The sequence below is a fragment of the Accipiter gentilis genome, chromosome 8 (assembly GCF_929443795.1).
Source record: "Accipiter gentilis chromosome 8, bAccGen1.1, whole genome shotgun sequence".
NCBI classification, from domain to species: domain Eukaryota; kingdom Metazoa; phylum Chordata; class Aves; order Accipitriformes; family Accipitridae; genus Astur; species Astur gentilis.
The window spans coordinates 7375123-7393313 of record NC_064887.1 but is presented as its reverse complement, the minus strand read 5'-3'; the positions used below and the strand labels follow the sequence as shown (position 1 = coordinate 7393313).

Sequence of the window (18191 nt, the reverse complement as noted above, 5' to 3'; positions counted from 1 at the left end):
TTAAAACTACCACATTAATACCACGCTTTAACAGAACAACTCAATTAAGTGCTGCATAGCTAACCAGTAAGCGGTATTTTCTGGTTACTTTTGATGCTCATCACCAGTATCATATAGCTAGCAGGGGGAAAGAAAGAAAAATAAAATCCCTCGTCAGGAAAACTGGGCTGACATCTCTTCTAGAACATTTTTGTCTTTACAACATTTGAAAGATACAGGCTGAACTCTGATGAACCATCAGGATAGTTTGAGAACCATTTATGGAGCTGACCTATCAAAGTTTCCTGAAGGATCAAAAATGCAATGCTACTTGTGTCACTTGGTTCAAAATGTGCAGATTACAGGACTAGAGGACTTCCTGACAGAACAGGAGGCTACAAGTTTCAGAAGTCTTGTAATAGCTCTCACTGATGTTCATATGCAAGTGCAAAGTGGCTTTTGGGTTTACTGCTTCAAATTTCTCCTAGAAAGTTAAATAGTTTTTGACCTGGCAGCTAATATTATTGCCATAAATTCTGGCAATCTGAACTGGACAACTTGGGCTGCCATTCTCCGGCGGCAGGTTCTCATCCCTCACTTACACAAGCACTGGTATTCATAAAAATCATTTTCATAAAAACAGCTCAAATACTTTGGTTGAAAACTAATAAATTTTTTTACGTTTACAGAAAAATTAAGTGTAAATACAACTGAACAGCACGTTGGTTGAAAACTAATAAATTTTTTTACATTTACAGAAAAATTAAGTGTAAATACAACAGAACAGCAGGTGGAATGTTAATTAACTAGAAATAAGATGCAGCTAAAACTCACCACTGTTCTTCAAGATTTCAAGCACCTGTATCAGAACATCTGGTTGACTCATCTAAAATGACAAAATTAGAGCAGGTTACATTGTTTGGACTAACCTATTTTATTTTATACTTTGATAAAACTACTTAGGTTGCATAACTAATAACACTATGTTCTTTCACAAAAGTGAAATCATGTGTCAATACTAATGAAAAAGTTAACTGTATCTGTCCACACTGTGAAAACACGTACTAGTAAACATATTAGCCAGCTTCCTTTTAGCCTACAGCTTTTTTAGTTAATACTTTCTAGTTCTGTATTAACAGACTCCATAAAGTTAAAACAAAATACTTGCCATACATTCAACAATTTCAATGTCAACATATGCCACTAGAAACGCACAACAGTAAAAAAAATCTAATGTCAGTACTTTCCCAAGGGTTTTTAAAGGTTATAATTTTTAAATGTGTTTTCTTCCCTTCCCAGAAATCAATTTAAATGGTGTTTCAAAGATAACCTGTAAATAGTTCAAAGAAAAGCTAAAAATTATCACCGCCTTTGTGAAAGAGTGACATGGTACATTCCACATGTAATTGTTTGGAAAAGAGCTCAGTTTTGCTTCCTAACTGCAGTATCATTTCAAAATGCTATGTGTAATTATGTACCCAAAACAGGTATCTTGACTTCCACTGTAACACATACAGTCAACAGTCAAAAAAAGAGCACGTTCGGCAGTTGTGCCTCTAACAAGAATGTGCTGCTAATATCACATACCAAACATGAACCAACTTCAACGTTTAAAAGTAAGTTATATTGCTCCGCAGGAATTTTCTACCACAGTAAACCATAAACCAGAACGTGACATCTACTCGCAAGTGACTAAAACATAAAAGGAAAACTGTCACTTTTAGCCCCACCTTTCAAAGGGCAGGGGGAAGAGTGAATGAAGACCTGCAAGATTTTACTGTCTGAATCACAAGCATGTAAAAGCACACACCCAGAGCCAACTATTTTCATATTGCTTCAATGCTTACTCAAAAAAAAAAAAAAAAAAAAAAAAGCTAGCATAAGATTGTCAAAAAAACCCAGAATTAAAGTTATCTAATAAGCAATGAAAACTTTATCCACTTGATTCATAGCACACCTGACACCAAATCAAAGACTGTATGCTTTGTGGTATTCTAACACCGTATGCCCCAATAGAAGATGAAGGCAATGGAGTAGAAGTAAATGTTGATGGCCTTGACTTAAAAAACAGTCTTAGTTAATACAAGATAATATCTACACACCTTAGGGGGGAATTTGATATCAATGTTAACATCGCTGGTCTTAAAAGCAAACCTAGTTAAACAGGAGCCATACATCCTCAGTGAACAGTCTGAAAGAGAGAAACATATTTATTTAAGAACCAGTAAATAAATTATTCTTTAATGGATGACGCATGCCTTGCTTTAGACACTGTACCTCCCAAGTGGTACTCCCAGATTAACGAATTGAGCCACTTCACTCCTGTGAAGGCTAGTCATTTCTATAACACAGCATCACAGGAAAACGGATAATTCAAATAGTGTAATTACTGAATGTCCAAAATTTTTCAAGCTGTTTTAAAGTATTTTTGCAATGCAGCTTTAGTTTTGTTTGTTCTTAATATAAAATTAAACATAAAATAGTAGTAACCACCACCATCTCAGTGCAGGATTTTATTTAACAGCTTTTGTTGACTACAACTTGATTTCACTGCAGCCATTAGCCAATTATAAAATTCTTTGTTGCCTCATACATTTTTGTCAAAATTTTTTGATACATGCTACAACCTGTTCATTAGCAAGTTCCTATGCAAAATTTATTACGAAACATGCATATAAAACGTAACTTTAATATAATCCAAAACCAAAGTACTGTATCCATTTAGTGGTTTTGTAGTTAAAATAGTTCCTTACCTGCAAAGTGTGCAACAGATCTAAACTAATTAGAAAGTATTCAGTAATAGTATCATAAGAAATGTCATGCCATTCCATAAACAATAATTTATCCCACTTCATGATATAATTTTTGTAAATTAAAACGTTCCTGAAACATATATTAGGGCTCTGACATATTTATGTCAGTTGAAAATTGAGACTATTCTCAATCCCTTCCAAATCCAACACCCTGCTTAGGCAGGGTCACCTAGAGCAGGTTGCCCAGAACTGTGTCCAGTTGGGTTTTGATAATCTCCAAGTATGGATAGTCCACAACCTCTCTAGGCAACCTGTGACAATGTTCAGCCAGCCTCACAGTGAAGAGGGTTTTTCTTGCATTTTTTCTTAGTACCCTTATTTGTGTTCTGACCAAACTCTCTCAAACAGAACGGCAACAAAATAACTCTTAAAAGCAAAAATAAATCTTACACATATACATCTTCAAACAAACATTTCTCTATTTTTTCACTACTTAGAAACTAGACCTCTCAAAACTAATGTCTGTATGGTTAATAATAATAATACATTGCAATTATTTCTAATGGCTTTTCACAGTAGTAGGATTTTTACATGATTCTAATGCGAGCTGAAGAGAAAATTATGCCAGAACATCCCATGTTTTCTACACTGTGCATGAATTAATTTTTTCCTAATTTATAACTTTGGAAAACACAATCACTAAAACATAGCAGGCTTTGAAAAGGGGAATAACAAATTGTCATTTATTACTACAGATTCCCCCTCCGCTACTACTACACCTCCACATCAGCTCAACAGTCCAAACAAGTCAGCCAGCCAAGTAACACTAACATAGTAATTTTCATGAGTCTTTATGTTAAAGTAATAATTTCCTTTGTCTTATGCTAATATACTACCAGTGGAAAACTCAATAGCGTGTCAGAACAGAAGTTTGCACTAGAAGCCACATATGGCAATATTACAGAGCAAACAGATTAACAAACCTTCACCCTACAAGCCCCTGTTCTATTCAGCACCTCATGTTTAAGCATATATTTAATACAGCTCCTAAAACTAAAGCTGATCATTCGGCAGCAAACAAAATCTTTCTTACTACTGTTATTTTTATACAGCAAAGGGGAAAAAGAACGTATTTCTAAAATAAAAGGACAGTATAGAATATTAACCCAGTTTCAATACAGATAAAATAAAAAGTTTGAAAACTTATTTTTTGTCAGTGAGATTAATACTTCCTTCTGTACAGATACACTGAAAAATAAACCATTGTTAACATAATTGTCAACGTTACCATAGCTCCAAAAATCAGCTCTCAAATTCCCACTGTATTAACTAGAGGAGATGACGGGAAATCAATGCAAAGAAGCAAATGTCAAAGATTATCTTATTGTTATATTGTTTATATTATTTTATTTTCCAATAGTAATATAAATTGGATTTGAATGTTTAACATGTCCTATTGAAGTAACATGGCATACTGCTGAAGGGAGAGGAGAGGGAAGACTACTATTCAACTTATCCAGGCAATTTTTACAAACTCTATTAATGCACTGAACTTTACTGATCCACTGAAACAAAAAAATGGGACTAAGCATTTAACCTACTCAGACTTTTTTTTTTTTTTAATTATTCTTATTTTTAATCAACATGAAGCACTCAGTCAAGAAAAAGGCAGATGAGGTATGATGTTTACACGTGGTTATGTAAATGTAGTATTTTGACCTATTTAAGACAATTCAAGAGACTTTGGGAAGCTATAGTTGATCTCAAAGTACAGCTCTCCACATTTTAGGACCCATTAACCATAAATATACATGAGAAGAAATATCTGTTAAACAATAAACCTTGTTGATTTTAATTACTTGTTTTAATGAACAGTTACTGATTAGTACCTGCAGATATTTCAGATCACAATTAAGTATCGAAAATGTCTCATATGCTTACCAAAATCACTCATAGCTGAAGTCTAATTTTTTTCTTCCCTAAAACTATGCTTTAAAAAAACCTACCCCATGCAACTTTTATCTGCCCTGAAAGATGTTATAAACAACTGAAGGACTGGTAGGAAAAAAATACATTTCAAACTCCTCATTTTCCCCTCCTGCTACATTTATATTAGCTTAATTAAGTGCACTTTGGGGAAAAAAAAAATCTCTACTGTAACAGCCATAGATATTCAATAATGCTAGATAAGGTATAGGTGGAAAGGTTTGTAAGACTAGAACCTGAGGGAGATCCTCAGCAGCTGAGGCTTTAAGCATGACCAGGAAGAAAATATTTCATGCCCTGGAAATTTCCAATCTTCATCAGAAATCATCACTTTCAAGAGGACCAATAGCTTCAATAAACACATACCAGAAAGAAGCAAATATAAACACAACCATATTTTCCTCTTTTTGAAGGTTTCTTAACTCCTATTAAATCAACTGCCTGTACTAAAATGCCTGTATAAATATTGTACAATATAAAGATAATTTAACCCCAAATGCATTAGCTCACCATTAATGAAGTTATAAAAATCTGTGCAAAATTAAAGAAAAAGAAATATTTTCACCTAAAGAAAATGGAGAATATTATGAATACCTGGTAAGGGCTGTTGAATAATTTTCTCCATCTCGTTTACAATTTCTTGACGAATTTTGAAGTCATCATCTGATATGCCTTGTTCATTTGCTGCCTCAATGAGTGTAAAACTCAGAGCAGCCAGCTGTGCAGAAGAAGGGGGTGGGAGGGCACGCAGCTCATTTTCTTCTTGTTTTTCCTGAATAATTGTTGGACGATAAAAGTAAAAACTGATATTTTAAGAGAAAAAGGTTATCTCATACTACTGCATGATATTATAACGTGCTGTTTGCTGTTTGTGTTCTATTTACATGGTGTCCTGACCAAACACATTCAAAGGTAGGAACTCTGCTGCGCCTAACTGGCAAACGTAATAGTGTGGCTTACAGAAATGACAGTAGATGCTCAGTGTTTAAAAGAGAACATGTTGTTTCACAGCTGGCAACTGGGGAGGAAATCTGCTGTGTTACATTCCTGAACCACATTTTCTGACAGTTCTGAAACAGAATTCATCCAAGAAAATGAAAAGCTGTAATTGTTCCTACATAATAAAAGCAACTGAGCTGAGAAAGTTTTTCTCAAGCCACACAGATTTTTTCAGAGTGGACTGTACTTGAAGGAAAGATATCAGAGGCAGAAAAAGTATTCCTAGCTCCAAGAAATTTTGGTAAACTGAGTCCCATTGCTGCCTAAACAGCTGGTGCCAGAAAGTGCTGTTTTTAGTGCATCAAATTACAATCAATTTAATCCAACAGCAAGAAATTTTAGATGCATCAAGTCATTTGTGAGTATGTACAACCATAGCTTGTTTCACAAATTCATCAACTAAATGAAAAACGTGAGTGACAACAGAAATAAATAATAACCAGAAAATAATTATGCACTAAGAAAACACAGTCCAGTATGAAAATACGTGGTTAGTTCTAGGCTGCATCTCTCAACTCTTCTGTTCTTATTTGAACAAATTTAGCACAAGAAAGAATATGTGCATTTTTAAAGGGATGTGATTTTTTTGATGTCACTGTTTCAGGGTTTTTCTTGAGTGAGGAAGGCACAGCTGCTGCTAAGCTTATTTGATAGTCATGTATCTCATAGTTAGAGCTGTCAATAGGTATATTTTATGAAGTAACATTTAGACAGTTACATACCTCTTATCACTGTAATGTGACACACAACATAAAGCTATTTGAAGACAGGTGTTAAAACTGAAACTGCTCCCTGTCCTCTAGCATTTCCATTCAGTGGCAAAGAAACCTCATTCCTCAGTTCTTATCTCCATGCCCAGATGAAAAGCATGGTATGAAAGTGTTTCCATATCAAACATGGGGCTGGTTTGTTGCTGTTTTATTAATTATTTTTCTTCCCATGATGCAATTTAGCAGACAGCAAGAGAACCAGAATCCTTTAGAAATAATAACCAAACATAATACAAAAATGTTACTTCTGAGATGTAATGCATTTATGGCATTTGGAGTTTTCCAGGTGACAGCTTGCATGTATGACAGAATTACAGCATTAATTACAAACAGAATTGTGGTAAGAAATATTTGAAAACAGGAGTAAGTAGTTGACTGAACTTTGGGGAACGGTTGTAGGAAGAGTAATTTTAACCATCTGAATCACAAAACCCTACATACTGGGGAATTTGTAGCTCTTCATCAGCATTTACAAAAATGTGTTGGCAAGAAAATCCGTGCAGCTTTTGTTGGATTTCATGCATGTAACAGTTCTTTAAAGCAAAGCAAACAGTAACACCATGGTATCTGATAAGGAAACTGTTTTTCATATTAAACATGTACATAAACCCAGAGAGATGATGAGTGACTCGGGAACTGAATCCCTCCCTGCTTTAACTCTCTTTTTTTAGTCTAGATACACTATCCCCTCCACTCACCCATCACAGAAAGGATGTAGATAAAAACTTCACAAGTCAGACAAAAGAGAAAAAAACAGAAAAAAAACAACATTCCCAACCCCCCCTCCAGTTCCTGGAGGTCTTGCTACCAATGATATTATTTTTGGAAAAAACAGAAAAACTAAACATGTTTCTCACCTAAATTACCTTGCATTCTGTTACTAAAGGTATGATGAACTGCCCACTACTCAGACACTAATTCAGAAGCAATGACCAAAAAAGTTCTTTCCTCTCTGCCCAGACAGATCATCAAGCCCCTCCTCTCAAACAGAAAATGAGCAACAGAAATTTGTGGATCTCTGCTCAGCACACAAACTTTCACCTAAATGAAGATGACCAAAGAAAACATACAACATAACAAAAAAATCCTTAAAAAAAAAAAAAAAAAAATCAGTCAAAATTTTATTTGTTAACTTACCATTATATTTTTCTTATGACGTTTTTCTTTAATATGCTTGTGAGCTCCCTGGATATTTTCAATGTGAACTAAGCAGAGCTTGCATAGATACTGACAGTTGGTGTATTCTGGGGAGCGCTGAGGAAAAACGGCCATAGATTAAAAGAAAATGTTTCTGCCAATAGTGTCTGAAAAACTCAATTCTTTGAATAATAAATTGTATTTAACAATTATGTAACAGGTATAATGTCAAGGTGCTCTGCAAATATTAAGCAGTCTTCACAAAACACAGCAGAAATGGATTTTTACCCATATGACAAGTGGGGAAAGTGAGGCAAGGAAGTCAGATGAATTGAATATTATACTTCTCGGTACATTTTAGTGAGGCAAGATTAAGACTGAAGAGTTTATGCCTCTTAAGGCTGACCTAAAGGCCAGTAAGCTATTCCCCTGTCAGCTCAAGCTTTTAATAACTATGGATTTATTAAATCTCAGCATCTATCCTCCTTTCTCTGATGAGAAAATGGGAAGTATTCATCATATTATCTACTATACATGTTATGACAGATGGTGTTGTTGTTTGGCTAGCATATTCACAGCATACTGTGCAAGTACTGCATTTTTTATTCTATTAAAAAGGGTGCGGCTGGCCAACAAGGAGGAAGATAGCCAGTCTACTAATGACTATACTCTGGATACGGTGGGATCCTCTAGCAAGAGGTAAGATTATTCCAGTTTGATGAATAATTTAGGATGTTCAGAATTGGAGAAACATGCAGAACAAGCATCTTTTTGTATAGACAGGCTGGGAGAGGTGGAGTACACAAATGAAGAGCTGCCACCTGGGAGACCCCTGAGAGTCTGCAAGAAGCAGCCAAGCCTTGGGAGATGATGGTGGGCGTGGGGGGAGCGTGTGCAGAAATCACTATTTTCCTAGGGTCCAAGAGGGGATACTGTGGTGTTTATTCAACCAGGAAACCACTGAGAACTACTAGACTAAAAGGCAGACAGGACCACCTCTGCAAAGATGAAGGGTTGTCTGCAAATACTCTACTTTAATCTGTCTCATCCTGGAGTTGTAGGATTAGAGCAGTTTCTTGCTCTAACAGAACACGGGTATAGAGATTGGAAACCTTTTGATATGCTCACAGCAAAGGCAGAAGGGCCTCTGAAGTTTTCCTCCAAACTTGTTAGCATTTTTCCAATAACTGCTGTCAGTTATAACTGGAACAGAAAAAAAAACCCTACTTAACTTTTTCATCCTAATTCTGATATATCTATATTTACTAAAAGTGAAAAGTATGCTGAAAACACCAGATGTTTAAACAGAGACACAACAATGAACGGATAACACCATTTTAAGACACTAAGATGGACTATAGATCAGTCAAACAAATTTGACTTACTATATGGAAACATAAGCCACTGCTAAATTTGAGCAAGTTTTTCCACTTACTGAGTTTGATCTTTTGCTTGGGGAGGGGGGGGAGTTTGATACTCTCCAACTGCAAAGTAAATATCAATTTAAAATAACATGGTCCATTATGCTTTTATTACTAATTCTCTTCCTCCTTACTTTTTGAGACAGGTACGTAGTAAGATGAAATTAAACATCTATTTGGAAAACAACTTATAGACAGTTACGCTGGGCTATGTCAGAAGGTTCACGTATTCGATATCAGATTACTGAAGTAGATAAAAATATTTTACCACTCTTCTAAAACAGAATGACTATCAGCAATAATAATAATATCTTTTAAAATTGGGTGTTTGTTTACAATAGTGATCTGCAGTATTATGTCAACAGATATTGCCAGAAAGGTTGAATCATGTAACACCTTTTATTTTGCCTTTATTGTAAAGCCTCTTTTAATCATCTAGTTATGCTTAACACCAATGAAAGGGGCAAGAAATCAACATAGCAAGACAAAAAAAGCTACAGACTACTACTTGAGTAAGGCAGATGCATCCAAACAAGCCAGGCCTCATGAAATTTGTGCTTGGATATTCAGGGAGCTAATCCACCTCAGAGCCAGTTGTATTCTAAAGAGCTCACAGAGAATGGGAAGGTTCCAGATCACTAGGAAAGAGAAACTTAAGAATATCTTTAAAAGGCCGAAAAGGATGAGCCATGGAGTTAAGAAACCAGTCCGAATTAGCATCCAGAAAAATACCGTAATAAATTAAGTCATTAATAAGTCTATAGCAAAAAAACCAGGTCATAGGTGACAAACTGATCTGCTATAAACAAATTGCACTAAACCAATTTTAGGGTTGCTTTTTTAAAGATAAAAATCACAGGGCTTGAAGAAGCAGCAGGAGATGTTGTATCTTGAATTTTACAAAGTTTTTGTCACTTGTCATAGTATCAGTCTCAAAAGGAGACCATAAACACTATCTAAATATAGAACAGTAAGGTGGGAGCAAAACTGTCCTCAGAGCACACATACCTAGGCTGGTTCACCACCAGTCTAAAAGCACATGCCAAATATTTTTTCAACAGGGGTCCTGGGATGAGAAACATTCATGTTTTTGTTGAAGACTTAGGAAATGCAATAGAGGATGTGCTGACTATAAATGTAAAAGATACCAAGTTGGGAGAGGTTACAGAAGATGTCAAATGACAAAAGTTCAGTGATCACAACAATTAGAGAAATGGAATAAATAAGCTGCAATTAAATAGTATCAAAGCAAAGTATCGTTCCTCCTTAGGTATTCTCAACTGCAAACAATACAGGGCTGGGAACACCTGATTGGACATTTCTTAAGAAAAGGATATGGGGATCATTGCTGGTCAAACTACAAGCCAACATCCTATTGCTCCTAAAAAAGCAGAGATCCTAAACACAAATGCTGTATTTTAGACAGATGAAGTCAGCTTTCCTCTTTATATGCAAGACCTCAGCTGAAATTGCATGTCCAGTTTTGGATACCAGTTACTTGGTGGATGCCTACAGAAAAGCAACAAGAATGAACCAGTAACTAAAAACCCCTAAGACCAAAGAACAAAGAGTGAATCTGAAGAAGGTAAGGCTGCAGGAATGGTAATGATGTTCAAATGCGTAGAAAGTTGCGGAAAAAAGTAATGCACTTACGTTTATTTTCCTAGGACAACATATGAGGGATTAAAGTACTACAGGAGACACTTACATTAGACATCAAGAAAAACTTCTGGGTTACCTATACTGACTTCGAAATCTGTTTCACTGGAGATAATATTAAGGACAGTTTAGACAAACATTTTTAAGATGTCATCTTCAACATAAGTGACTCAAGACTGGCAGAAGGCTAATATACTGAAGATAGCAAAAGGTTCCTTTTGATCCTGTATTCTGAGTTTCCATATAACCAGACTTTCTAGGAAATCTTGCGTAAGTAATGGAACTGTAAACCTTTTACGTCTGCAGAATTAAAAACTACTGTTCTACAAAGGCTTCATGTGCCACAAAAGGAAGACTAAGTTTCCAATCTATATCATCTGCCATGATGAATGACCAGTCAACTACTAGGGACAGTATCGCAGATCACTCAAAGTGATTTATTATAAAGAAGAAGGAAACAGAGGCAAAAAGCTCTAGTAGAAATACCACCCAACCAGAAATATGGTAATGATAATGAAAGACGATACCCCTTTTCTTTTTTATCTGATAAATAACTCAACCTACTTTTTCAAGTCGGGAGATATAATCTCTTTCCAGACGTTCTTCAGCTTGTTTCAATCCTAGTTGCTGTTCAGCTGTCAGATTAGATTCATCAATAACAGTGGTGTTTTCTAAATAATCAGCTTCCAAAGTATGTTCTTTAGTTGATTCAGAATTCTTCATTTTACCTAGAGAAAGAAATAGTTATTTTCTTCAGAGCAACTCAAGGAGAGGAAAAGTTAAGAGCACAGAGCAGTTAAGAGCATCTCACTAAGGAGTCGGACAAAAATTAGAGCTACGTTACGTTCTTTTTGTACAAAAGCTGGCCAAAGTCACCTTAGATGTTAGGATCTTTCCACAATGTTAACCAATATTTTCAAGAGACTTCAGGGACTAGTCTGCTACTAAGAGTGCTATCAAAAAGAGGGAAAAAAGTAATTGGTAGATTCATTTTGTGTTTTAGTCATAACTTCACAGTCTCTATTAAGTTCTTCAAGGCAAGAAAGGGGTTTTTTCTTATGCAGAAGCATGCAAGATCCTGATGCTCTGCTGTAACAGAAATAAGAGATATTTGGCTTACCATTTTTCACACAATATATTTTCTTAAGGAAACAGTCATAGAACTGCCTTAAAGACATTCACCCAAATGATCTTACAGAGCCAGTCATCAGGCATTTCAACCTCTCAATTTAGAAGGCTGCTGTAGTTACATCTGAACACACCAATGACACCTTGCTGCCCACGGCTAGCAACCACGGGCCTCTGGAACACTGCTACTCACAAACATGCAGGTCAATTCCAAAAGGCCAGTTCCTCCAGATGCCTATGAATTGTTCATAGTCCACTAACCTGTACAAACATCTACATCTTAAATTAACCCAGTAGTTTTTACATCAGCAAAAGTGAGGATTATTTGTGTTTTGGGTGGTTTTTTCTCTTTTTCTTTCCTTTCAGATGAGATCTGTGCCCCCAGAGTAGCTAGGACTCAAAACTGAGCAAGTTCTCAAGTCCTGGTTTCTCAGTGACAGATGGTCCCTGCAGTACATGATAGTGGTCTACAAAGAGCTGACTGATCACAGGATGCTGCCATTTCAACTTGTTTTTGCTGTTAAATTTTATTAAGATAGCGAAAAAAATATGCACTTTAATATTTTCCTAGTATTTCCATACAGACAACTGCTGTAGCTGTTGCAATAGTAGGAAATACTTCAAATAGAAGGTCTGCGCTGGCATGCCATCTTAAACCAGCTTTTTTATTAGAAAAAACTGCATTCTGAAAAAGTGTGACAAACCCTGAACTAAGGAGTTAACCTGAAGTGAGACAAAGTCTTATCCATATATTTAATTCTAAAATTGAAAAATATTCTAAGAATTGAACACTGATAGGGGTAACCACTGATGGATGGTACGTATTCCAGAGCTCCCTAAACCAAAAAACCATCTACCAAAACATATTTTAAACATTTTTAGTAACAAAGAAAGCACAACAATCACAGAAAAAAAGGTAAGTATTTTCCCCCTACCTACAAAAAAACCTTTTCTTGCAGATTTTTCCCCTAGTCTTTCTGAAGAGCAGTAATAGCTGGCATTTCCACAAGTGGCAATGATATTATAAAGGGTTCCCTCCTCCCAAGATACTATATTCACAAAATTGCCTGAAACCCCCACACACTAAGTATCTTGCAAAGATGTAGAGGTCTTAAGCATGACAGAAATGGATGGCTGTTATCATAATCTCTTATTCTCTAAGCAATATACTTGTATTAATAGTATGTTCTCTCTAAATGCAATCAGCAACTTACTATATGTGAAAAGAATATGCAAATAGAAACATTTCAAAGCTTGTTTTAGATTGTTAACAATTTATTCAATTTTCTTCTGGTAAAAGCAGTGTTGAATAATACTCACTGAAGTCATCAGTCTTATGTTCCATTTTTCTTTGATCTGAAGCAGTCTTACCAGGATCACCAGTCTGATCAACACTAGTCTTCAACGTATGAACTCCCAGTGGATTTTCCAACACCAGTTTCCCTTTCTGTGTAGCTGTTAAGCTTTCTGTATTGACCCCATTCCCCGAAACATGGGAGCCTGGAAAGTTTTCTCCCACTGGTTGAGCTTTTGCCTGTTTCAGGTTTTCCACTGCTGGTGATAAATTAGAAAATTTTTTTGCTTTTCCATGACTTCGATCCTGAACATTTGACCCCGTATCTTTAGTTCCAGCAATACAACTATTTACTTTGAATGATTTATTTTCTCCTTGTTTTTCAGAACAAGCATCATTTTGTTTACTTTTTTTGCTGCTATTCCCACTTGGAGAACTTCTCCCAACATCCTTCACAGATTTGTCATTTCTATTGTGTTTATAGTTTTGATTATTTGTAACTTTGACTGCTTTGCCTTCCTCACATACAAGACGGACAGACTTCCTTGGGTCATGATTTCCATTCTTTGAGCTCTTGGCCTCTTCCATTATAGTGAAGACCTGCTTCTCCTGTCTCTGAGACCACTTGAAGTGCAATTCTTCAGCAATTTGCAGTTGATTTTTAAATCCACTGTGCAGGCAAGGATCGTAGCTGATTGTCTACTGAAGAAATAATGATAGACATTTTTAAACTGAAGGAAAAATATCAAAGCTCTGTGTAGACAATGCATTAAAATAAACCTCTCTAAAAAAAAAGCGTAACTACAAATTATTATAGGAAGCATGTTCCCCCCACAGGCATAAGTGCATCTTGATAATACATTCTGTATTAAACTATGAAAATTTTTATCATCTTGACTTCTATTTAAAAGAGGAGGGGATATGAAGAGACAAAAAATGGCAGAGCATGGTAAAAAAAACACTCAGTGATAAACCTGCCAACAGCTTGCTTTTTTCTTTCCTTCCTATTTTTGTCTTTCTGAAAAAAATAAGAACCAAGATGTCTGTAACTACACTGAAAAAAAATTAAAAAATTAACAAATCTAAAAAATACCACTCAATAAACATACAGCTCAAATTAGCCACTAGAGAAAACTAATTCAGTTTCCAGCAAGCAAGCTCCATTCTATTAACTGAATTTGAAAAAAAAAAAAAAAAATTAGAGATATATATATAGCTTAAAGTATTTAAAATAAACCTGACCTAACACCTGTATCCACAGACACTTAAGCATATTTCTGACACATACAATTCTCATAGAAGTTAACAGCCATCAGTTAAGATTTTGCTTAGCCAAAAAAACCCACAAATAGTAAATATTTTGTTTAGCCATGGATTAACTTTATCTAAACCTCAGTCCTTTAGGTGATATATCATCTGAGCTTTATGTTAGAGACAACTCAAAGATTGTTTTTCCAATGGGAAGCTAAGCATTAGTAAGTGGGTCTGTTTGTAAGGAATTACTCCTACTAATATAGAAAACAAAGGGAGAATTTGTAACAAGAACTTGGATTTTTTTTAATAACCTTGAGATAGCAATAAAACATTATGAGAATGAAGTATTAGACATAGAAGAAAATAAATTTTATAAAACTATAGCAAGATATGGAGTTCAGAGTTTCTGTCTTTCCTGTCCAGCTATGTATTTGGTAGGTAAAAGCATGATCCATGGAAATTTCTGGGTTTTAAAGAACCAATCAAAATAAGTAGTTTATCATTTAGTGAAGAAAAGGCATAATAGAAAAGTCAATTAATTACCCCTATTAGAAGTATCCCAATGTACTTTTGTACTTAAATAATAAGAACCAGAAGAAAGGATCAAATTGAAATGTCTGGTTAAAAAAAAAACCTTCTGAATATTATTAGTTTTAAGGACAGTAATTTTTTTTTTCCCTAGCTATATAATGTAGCTACTATCTCTCTCTCACTTTAAAGAGACACAAATCGGAAAATACTTCAGGACACAAAGCACATACTAAAAATGGTTATCTTAAGCCTTTATTGACATAACTGAAAATACATATTATCTTTCAAAAATGAAAAATCAAACAAACAAAACCCCCACAAATTTTCATTAAGTTAATGTTAGCATCACAGTCTTTAGTAAAATATAAAACCTGAAAAAGAAAAAAAATATTCTGTATTCCTAAATTCATTCCAACAGCTAAGTATTTTATCTCACAAATACATTTAGTTAATATTACAATTATTTTCTATTAAACACTGATTACATCTGGCTCTTACTTCTAGACCAAAAGTCAAAAACCAAAAATCAAAAAGATAAAATAATATTTGCCTTTGAATTGTAGTCAGTCTTTCCCATAGTAATTCTTATTAGCTTGGCAGCAGGCACTACTGCCCACCTGTACCAGCACTGCTCAAGCCTCAGTGTGGTAAGAAGAGCCCAGGGTCCCCACAGGTTGGCTAAATTATTCTAGTCTCTGACCACCAGTATAAAGCACTCCTCTATAGACTGGTGAGATGTCATAGCTACATACAGGATGTTGCTATCTTTAAACTGTACTGTACTGTGAATTTTTTTTTTTTATGTAATCAAAAGAGAAAGAAGAGTAGGATTTTTTCAAATTCTAAATTATTCCTTACGTTTTAGTTGCTCAACCTGAGGGGGGGGGTGGGGAGGGAAGGGAGGAAACAACAGAAAAAACACCACAAACGTCAATTCCACTTTCATTTCTGGTTCATTTCTGACATTCACGCCACCCTTCCAACTCCAGAGTGGAGCACACTGAGGCCACACTTCCACGTTCACTGAAAAGCAGCGTAGCTCGGCACTAACTCCGACAGGAGCAATAACACCCTTTCTTCAACCCCAGCTACTTACTCCCACTCCTCAGGCTGCTCCCTTCCTTGTGCAGTTCTGTGGTGAACAACACCGGAAAACCAATCCAGCTTAACATAAAGCTGGCACAAGCCAGGAGGAGGAACAGGAGCTGGTAATAACAAACAACTAGTAGGGTGGGGACAACTTCTCTTGGCACCACTTCCAGCTTAAAGGTACCATGAAACTCTGGCATCGAAAAAGTGGGGCTTCATTTCACTCTGTTTTTTGTAAGTGCCAAATTATTAGATTCATATTTTGCAAGAAGGTTTAAAAAAAAATTCCACAAAAATTCTACTGTAGGCTTAAATGATTTGATGTCATCCATTCAATAAAATACACGGTTATATATTCAAAGAGACTATATTAGCTTTAATCAAATGTACAAATGTGATGAGAAAAAACAACTAAGAAAAATGCTAGTAAAAAACTAACCTAGCTAGTAACTTGAGTACTGTGGTAACGTTACATATTAGGAGAGTGTAATCAAATGCAAGTAGTTAAGGTGGAAAAGGACAAATATACTCTTTACTCCTGAGAAATATGAATAAAGATAGGTCATGAATTTCATAAGACAAGAATATTTTGTACCAAAAAAAAAAAAAAAAGAAGAGTTCCACAATGAAATTCAGAATATGAAATGCAATCGTGGTGTTGTACTTAGGGATTTTTTTTTTGCTTTTTTCTTTTTTCTTTTGTTCTTTAATACTGAAATAGTTTAGCAAACAAAACATAATCTACTGATGTAACATACTCAATAGTAATTACATTACTGTCTCACAAAGAACTGCAAAGTAAACCAACTAATGAAACTTAACATGAAAAACACAGACCACTACTAACCCCAAGACAGTCTCAGAAAGACCCTTCCTCTTCTGTCAGATAGTGGCAATCTATATACAAGAGGGGAGAGAGGGAAATGGGAGGAGGGAAAGGAGTGCCTCCAAAAAGAATAACATGGTTGGAAACAAAACACTAGAGTGGAGTGAATCAGTGCTGAGGTTGCATCTTTCTAGAAACCTGAATGGCATGTCTTATTCACAAGCTCAGGCTCATACCAAATTGCCAGACCTGGAATCAAAGAAGAATTTTCTCTCAGGCAGGCTGGCAACAAAAACAGTTTTTCACCTGCGTCTGCAAAGTGGGGTATGATTAACCTGTTGAAATCATTTCAGCATATTTTATTTATTCAATATCCTGGTGTTACAGGGGACTCAGTTTCCCCTGCTTCCTGAATGTACAGTGCCAGTTACTCCTCTGAAATCTAGCTCAACTCTTGGCTCTTTGTAGAAAAATAATCTGGCTGAAATACACCAGCTTGAAGTCAGACAATACCATCTGACCTCAAACGCTAGAAAATTATTAATCCTATACATCCCTACAACAATCAAATTAAAAATGTTTAAAATCAGCTTCAATTTCACTACTGTAGATTTCATTTTAGGCTCACAAAACAAAGGAACACGACTGTTTCACTTTCATTTCTGCCAGTTTCTTTTGTTTCCTCCTTCTCTCAGACTAGCATTAGAAAATTCTGTATTTGAATTGCAAAAACTCAGGGTAAGGCTTACTTCCAAACAGGAAAAAAAACCAAAACCCAAACCCCACTTTCAAGAAGATATTTCCACCCCTTTGCCCTTCCACTCTTTCCTCTCAAGTTCTTCAACCATATTTAACTCCTCCAAAAGCACGTTTTGGGTCAGACTTTGCCGTTAACAGGGACTCTTCAAAGAGAAGGCCAAGTTAAACTGTGAGCTCTTGCATTCGCTCTTTTGCAAAGCATTTATTTTTTAATAATTTCATTAGCAGAACTGAGTATACCTGGTTTCCTATACATTCATTTTGTCCTCCTCTGTGACACTCTTGATCACAGCCGATTGGGCAAGTGGAGGAGACGTGCTGTAGCTGAAGGAACATACATGCTGACTGGTTCTTAGCTACTCCCTAAGAGGAAACATAACTTCCTCCTGCTTTCTCCTCAGCAGAGACCACTCCTCTACTGAGGCATGATTTTTCCAGAAACATACAGAAACTCAACAATCTTTTGACATTACTTCAAATACATTCTAAAATTTGGTCCCAACTGGCTGAAATGTCCAAAAGTAATAACAAGAGTGTAGAAGAGCAACTAAAGGGAAAGAGAACAGTCTCATAAGTTTTGTTTCCTTAGGGAGTATTAGATTAAAT

The 18191-nt window shown here is 35.6% G+C and overlaps 1 protein-coding gene across 6 annotated transcripts in view; it reads right to left on the bottom strand.

The window, feature by feature from the left end:
* TUT4 (terminal uridylyl transferase 4) overlaps positions 1-18191 on the bottom strand; it is a 54458-nt gene that overhangs the window by 26806 nt on the left and 9461 nt on the right. For 3 of the 6 annotated variants that reach the window (XM_049807070.1, XM_049807075.1, XM_049807074.1), the window contains 6 exons: positions 13153-13825; positions 11269-11432; positions 7625-7741; positions 5313-5490; positions 2082-2170; positions 814-865 (listed from right to left, as the gene is read on the bottom strand). In XM_049807070.1, the coding sequence (XP_049663027.1) occupies positions 814-865; positions 2082-2170; positions 5313-5490; positions 7625-7741; positions 11269-11432; positions 13153-13825 (1273 nt within the window). Of the gene's footprint in view, positions 1-813; positions 866-2081; positions 2171-5312; positions 5491-7624; positions 7742-11268; positions 11433-13152; positions 13829-18191 lie in introns of all 6 variants that reach the window. The other 3 variants (XM_049807073.1, XM_049807072.1, XM_049807071.1) reach the window with 2 other exon arrangements.